Source organism: Salvelinus namaycush, chromosome 5 (genome assembly GCF_016432855.1).
Source record: "Salvelinus namaycush isolate Seneca chromosome 5, SaNama_1.0, whole genome shotgun sequence".
NCBI lineage: Eukaryota > Metazoa > Chordata > Actinopteri > Salmoniformes > Salmonidae > Salvelinus > Salvelinus namaycush.
Genome location: NC_052311.1, coordinates 58,603,339 through 58,610,794, shown reverse-complemented (window position 1 = coordinate 58,610,794; position 7,456 = coordinate 58,603,339). Strand labels below are relative to the sequence as shown.

At 40.5% G+C, this 7,456-nt stretch overlaps 1 protein-coding gene across 1 annotated transcript in view; it reads right to left on the bottom strand.

Moving 5' to 3' along the window:
• Positions 1-1,213: 1,213 nt before the first annotated feature.
• The window catches only part of LOC120047213 (IgGFc-binding protein-like), a 43,144-nt gene continuing 36,901 nt past the window's right edge, over positions 1,214-7,456 (bottom strand). The window contains exons 33-35 of the mRNA XM_038992744.1: positions 1,922-2,168; positions 1,622-1,712; positions 1,214-1,268 (exon numbers count right to left, since the gene is read on the bottom strand). Of these exons, the coding sequence (XP_038848672.1) occupies positions 1,214-1,268; positions 1,622-1,712; positions 1,922-2,168 (393 nt within the window). The remainder of the gene's footprint in view (positions 1,269-1,621; positions 1,713-1,921; positions 2,169-7,456) is intronic.

The following is a 7,456-nucleotide window of genomic DNA, read 5'->3' as shown; positions in this document are numbered from 1 at the left end:
GCCAAATGACAAACCTAAACATAGAAACACAGAACATAGAATATACCCACCCAGCTCACGTCCTGACCAACTAAATAAAGACTAAACAAAGGAAATAAGGTCAGGAACGTGACATTCATGTTATATTTCAGTACTTTACGGCTGCTGTAAATTGTCAGGGAGACCTTCGTAGTTTATTCATTGAATCATAACTCATTATTTATTGAAGTCTATATTCACTTTAATTTGCAAAGAAATCTGTAAATGACATACCATTATTTGATAAGGACAGTTTATCCTAACATATTAACATATTTCCACATTGAATATACAGCATAATCTCATTAAGAAATAACGACGTGTCAAAATTACATCTCTTCAAGTGTTGAAATCATGAGAAATATACATAGCTCTTTTATATTACAGAGCAATATGATATGCTTATTTTTTTATAATCTGTTAAATGGCATACCCTGTGTACTCATGTAATCATTTTATGTTTGTATTTGTATAATTATCCACTTTTTTACTATTTATTTTGTATATTGTACACTGTACATCTATATTTGTATTTACCTAGTAGTTATTACTATATTACAGATACTACGTAATGTAAGCCTGTTGTTGAATTGTTGGATACATGTTTTTGCAAGTTATTATGCAATTGTTTTGATACACATTATTTTACTTGTGGAATTTACTTTGAGCGCCTCACTCACTCTGTGGTTATTTACCTGTGTGAAGGAGCAGGCCTGATATTGAGCTCTGCGTAGTTCATGTCATTAGGATCAGTGATCGGCTTGGCTGACCGTCTCATGTTTTCATAGATGTCCTCTGGTCTAGACAAGGTTGCTTTCTGTAACTAACAGTCAGAATACAGTCAAAATACTGAGCACTGGCCCCTGACATAGAATGACTCTCTTTCTACTCATTGGCATACTTTAACTAACTCAAAGTTGAATGGGATTGATTTTCACGTTTACCATTCACTTTTATATGAGCTGGGTTTAATTTTCTAAGAAAAACAGAACAATAAATGCCATGTGTAAGGTTTGTTTCACAATGACAATATAGCCCATTGCATCACTTTGAAGTGACACTCCACAGTTACCGATTTAGTCATTTCCTTTCAGACAACAGGGCCTAGTGAGCAGATTGACTGTGTTGGTGAAGGGCTGTAGAAGCAGACAACCACAGTAAGGCCACTGTTAGTTCTTTACTTTCCTCTGAACACCTACCTGGGGACTGGTTTGGTCGGAAGCTTCATCTCGGCCCTGTTCCAATTCCGTCTGTGGAGGATAAAACAAAGAGAGAATTCAGCCATACTAAATAGCCTGTCATGCTTCTCAGTAACTTTCCACTGTGGGCCAACCAAACCAACAGTTGGTGGTTGTCGATGCCAGTATGGTATATCTTTTGAAAGAACATTTGGAAATAAAGAAGTTGTGTAAGTCTCAGTTGTGACATGATTACGACATCAAGCCTGTAGACAGTGTATTTTCATTTGTATACACAGCTAAAGACGGAGAGGAATGGGGCAAATATAATTCTGTACATTTCTAAATAAGATAGGGGAGAGAGGGCCCTTCGGTGCACTATAATATATGTTTAGTTCTTTATAAGACATTTTCAAACCACTCACCTTTTTATGTAAATGTAGAGCACCACAATCCCTGCTGTGACAAGGAAGAGAGCCTCCAATGCTGCCAGGACCACCATTAAATGGGCTGATTCTGGAACACAAGAGAAAGAGAAAATACACAATTAAAACTGATCAGACCATGGTTTTGAATATAAAATATTTACTCCAAAATATTCCACAGATGACATGCAACATCATATACTGTAACTTCATATCCCTGTCTGCCATTGTTTTGTTGAGATACACAGGGCAGACATCACAACAGCGTGACATACAAGAAGTGCAGAAGTGTTGCAGTACCTTTAACTTTCAACTCCAGTTCTGTAAAGTTCTGTGATCCAAGGGCATTCTGGGCCAAACAGAAGTACAGTCCACTGTCATCAGAATCTATTTCTTTGAAGGTGTGTTCTTTCCCCATCCCTAATCTTAGTGAAGTTAGCGTTCCTGTCCTCTGAAACCAGGTGTAGGTCTCTGCTGCAGGGTTGGCGTTATTGTTGCAGGTCAGAGTCAGACGACTGCCTTTCACTACCTCGGGGCTCGGGGTGACCTGAACAGAAACGTCCGTTGGAGCATCTGGTAGCAGACGTACAGAAAACAACATTGGTCTGTGTGTATTAATTTGATTGTATGTTAGTAGTACTGCATTTATACATTAATACAGACAATGAAACAACAAAGCCATCTCAGATGTACATTGGCCACTGAGAAGAGAAAACAACAACTTGAAGATAGCTGACTACTGAAAAATATTGCTGACTTACATCTCACATCCAGCAGTATTGTTGTAGACATGCCTTGCCCCAGACCACAGGAGTAGCACCCAGTGTCATTAGAGGAAAGTGGACCTAGGGGATACTGCCCACCAGGGAGTGGGTGGCCATCTTTAAACCAGGGATGCAAACTAGTCACTTTTTGGCGAAATTTGCCGTTTTGAATCCAAAATAGGTGACCTATGTGATTCGTGTAGATTCGATGAGAAAAGTTTGGGGGGGTTGGATCACTACTGGCTGTAAGCAAACGAGTGACGCACATTTGGAGCAATACTGGCTGTATCCAAGGCTCAGTCAATCGTTTACATAACAACAGAATGCAGCATGCGACTGAAGAAAGAAGAGACAACCAATGTACTAGTTACAGCATCAACGCGCGCTCTGCTTGCCAGTAACAGCAGCGTGTCCCCTGAACGATAACGAAGAGGTAACGTTAGGTGAGAAGCCTGACCACGGAGAAGGGGGTGAGAAGGTGATGAAGCGTACTTCATGAGCTGTAACTGAAAAACTACTGGCATTTGCAAAGTTTGTGGTGAGGGAGAAAGTGTGGTGGAACAAATATTAGCACTGTTAAGTATCTTGCTAGCTGGATTGAATTCTCCGTTAGCTAGCCAGAGAAATGTTGAGCAACATTAGCCAACTTCTCTGATCAAATAATTGAGTTTATGGTGTGACAATTAGCTTGCTAATAAAGTCAGACAGCTAACGTTAGCTAGCTAACGATACAACATCAGATGAGCTAACATTAGTAACCTAACCAATTCGCTATACTATTAACTGGTAAACGACTCCTTGTCGTTCCGTAAATTATAACACATGAGTTTGCTTACGGGACCCTGGCAATCTGTGTGAAATGTTAACTAGCTAATGAACTAACTACTATCTGTTAACTAATGTTTTCCCTCTACAGTATGTGGTACATTTTTAGAATGAGAGAATTAGGTGAAAATGAGGCATTGCTTGTTAAACAAGTGGATTCAGGGATCAAGTGGAGCTGGAGCTGGGCCTGGCTTAAACTGGATGCCACTATGAAGGTGAAAGGAACACCACATACTTTCCCTCTTTCTCACTTTACTGGCACATTGTAGAACAGATGTCCACAGGCAGAACGTGTACAATGTAATAATGTGCAGTGTAGCCCAAAGATATTGTTTTTGTTGTGTTTAACTTGACAGTAACACGTGTGTGTGTGTGTGTGTGTGTGTGTGTGTGTGTGTGTGTGTGTGTGTGTGTGTGTGTGTGTGTGTGTGTGTGTGTGTGTGTGTGTGTGTGTGTGTGTGTGTGTGTGTGTGTGTGAGGGGTTATTTTTGCACACATGTAGCCTTGTGCACTTGATCGATGTCTATAGTGGCCACTATAATAGAGCAAAAATAGAATGCCTGTTTGTTTCATTCTATTTCTACTTTAACTTCTTATGGCTGCAGGGGCAGTATTGAGTAACTTGGATGAAAGGTGCCCAGAGTAAACGGCCTGCTCCTCAGTCATAGTTGCTAATATATGCATATTATTATTAGTATTGGATAGAAAACCCTCTGAAGTTTATAAAACTGTTTGAATTATGTCTGTGAGTATAACAGAACTCATATGGCAGGCAACAACCTGAGAAGAAATCCAACCAGGAAGTGAGAAATCTGAGGTTGGTCGATTTTCAACTCATCGCCAATTGAAAACACTGTAGGATATGGATCTGTTTGCACTTCCTATGGCTTCCACTAGCTGTCAACAGTCTGTAGAACGTTGAATGAAGCTTCTACTGTGATGTTGAGCCGGATGGGAGCTGTTTGAGTCAGTGGTCTGGCAGAGAGCCAGGTCCTGGTCACACGCATTCCACATGATATCGACTTGCGTTCCATTACTTCTATAGACACAAAGGAATTCTCCGGTTGGAACATTATTGAATATTTATGATAACAACATCCTAAAGATTGATTCTATACTTAGTTTGACAAGTTTATTCGACCTGTAATATAACTTTTGGAAGTTTTCATTCGACGTTCGCCTGTACCTGCACAAGCGTTTGGATATGTGTACTAAACGCGCTGACAAAAGTAGCTACTTGGACATAAATGATGGACATTACCAAACAAAACGAACATTTCTTGTGGAAGTGGGAGTCCTGGGAGTGCATTCCGACGAAGATCAGCAAAGGTAAGTGAAGATTTATAATGCTTTTTATGAGTTTTGTTGACTGCACAATTTGGCGGGTAACTGTATGGCTTACTTTTGTGGCTGAACGCTGTTCTCAGATTATTGAATATTATGCTTTTGCCATAAAAAAAATAGAAATTTGACACAGCGGTTGCATTAAGAACAAGTGTATCTTTAATTCTATGTAAAACATGTATCTTTAATCAAAGTTTATGATGAGTATTTATGTTATTTGACGTGGCTCTCTGCAATTTCTCAGGATATTTTGGAGGCATTTCTGAACATGGTGCCAATTTAAACTGAGGTTTTTGGATGTAAATATGAATTTAATCGAACAAAACATATATGTATTGTGTAACATGAAGTCCTATGAGTGTCATCTGAAGAAGATCATCAAAGGTTAGTGATTCATTTTATCTCTATTTCTGCTTTTTGTGACTCCTGTCTTTGGCTGGAAAAATGGCTGTGATTTTGTGGTGACCTAACATAATCGTTTGTGGTGCTTTCGCTGTAAAGCTTATTTGAAATCGGACACTTTGGTGGGATTAACAACAAGATTACCTTTAAAATGGTATAAGATACATGTATGTTTGAGGAATTTTAATTATGATATTTCTGTTGTTTGAATTTGGCGCCCTGCACTTTCACTGGCTGTTGTCATATCATCCCGTTAACGGGATTGCAGCCATAAGAAGTTTTAAGATGGTTTTTTTCCAAGTGCAATATTTATGTGTGTGGTCACAAGCATTCTATTATAAAGGCTGTCATGGCTAACTGCAATATTAGTGTATTGTTTTTTTCTCAAGACTTGAGTGTCATTTGCAGTAAAGTCTAGGCAACAAATAACATTGGATTGCTTTCTTTACATTTTTTAGCTGTGTTAGGTTCACATTAACCACTTTTTATTTTACACACAGAGACTGGTCATGCAGATCATATTCTTTGTTGTTTAATTAGTTAAAACCTGCATTTCCCCCTAGCAGGGATGTTTTGCGTGTTTCAGTGAAGGAAAAAAAAGTGTCACCTTTTTGGGCCCTCAGCAGTTTTCATCCCTGTTTTAAACCAGAGGAACTCCATTTGAGGAGGTTTACAGGTGGAGGTACAGGCCAGGGAGACATTGTCTCTCTCTTTAACAGGTCCATTTTCATTTAACTTTAGGGATAAGACTGACATGAAGAAGAAACATGTATAACAAATATAGGACATGTTGAAGGGTTAATAACTGGCCACCCTACAATAGGTAATACCTTAATTGTTTGGTATGATGACATGTACATAAAATCTAGATTTACCTGATATTTTCAGGTCCACACCCAATGATCCTGTAAATCCCTGAGGAGCGTGATTACTTGTATTTGACTCAAATCTGGAGAAAAATCTGCCACTGTCATCTTCAGAGTTTCAGTGTGCAGTTATTGTCTTGGTCATAAAACTCTGTATCTTGTCTTAATCAGTCCAGATGTGTTATACACTCCATCTCCTTGCTGTGAGCCGTCTAGTTTTGTATCGCCTCTCGGAGTGAACCATATCTTTCTTCTAACTAGCTGGGTAGCTGGGTAGCTGTATATACAGTCCAATACCACTGATGAGCCTTTTGATGCACAGATAACGGTAGTCCTGTCCCTGTCACGGTACCAAACAGACCAGGTCTGGGCCAGTGTGCCTGAAAACAGCGATTGAAAACATCATTGTCCTTGTGATGAGAAAAAACATATATAATTAACTGAAACAAAGATAAAACGTACATGGCAGGGAGAGTAGCGTTAACTGTAGAATGTATTGACAGTGCTGTGGTGGCTTATTTCTGCTTTACCAAATGAGGAGAGTTACAAACTTCACACACCAGTCAGAGTTATACTTAAACTACATCTTTAATAATAAGAGCTTTGCAGAAGCAATTTGACTTTCAATGATGGACCATTTCTAATGAACCATTGGAAGTGACTACAGAAAATTACAAAGATCTTTTATCACCAAGATACACCCCTCTCAACCTACATGACAAACCACAGATCTTAGGAACTCTTCACAAAGGGAATTTATAATTGAGAAAGGAGTATCCCTTAGCCAGATAACATTCACTATAAATTATCGCTCAGTTTGGTCCATAAAACGAGGTTCTAATCTCGTTCCTGGTACTTCATAGCACAGAACCTGTCACGCTTCTTCTACAATTGAACCCAGAAGCAGACTAGGACAAGGAGAGTAGGACGAAGGTGAGTATTTATTTACAAGTTTAAACGTAGTGGTAGAAAGATCCAGGTGGCGGAGCGGGCAGTGGAGGTGAGTTGATGGGAGTGAATAGGCAGATCCAAGGGAGTAACAGAAGCCACCGACGACCAGGCAGGAATGGGGTGAGTGTTCCTGGTGAATGACTGTAGACAGAACAAACGGAGGTAAGTTCAAGGCAAGCAAGACGTACAAAACAACAAAACAAACTCTATCAAACTGGAGGCTGATACGCTGGCACAACATACTGTTCATGGCTAATGATCCGGCAGTGAATGGATGTCAGGTCAGTGCTTATGAAGTGGAGGGGTGATGATCAGGACCAGGTGTGCAGATAGCTGATGGGATACAGGTGCGGGTACTCAGAGATCTTCCAACTAGCTACGTCGCCCGGCAACCAGACAGGGTGCGTTCCAGGACACCGGAAAAAACACTCCAGGACAGAACACAGGCAAAAACAGACTCAGGAAGCGGGATTTGTGACAGTACCCCCCCTCCGACGAACGCCACCGGGCGTACTACCCGGAGCGCCAGGGTGGAGGCGGTAGAAGTCACGAAGCAGGTCAGCATCAACGATCTGATGCCGAGGAATCCAACTCCTCTCCTCAGGACCATATCCTTCCCAATCCACGAGATACTGGAATCCTTGACCCCGCCGTCTGGAGTCCATGATGCGGCGCACCGTGTA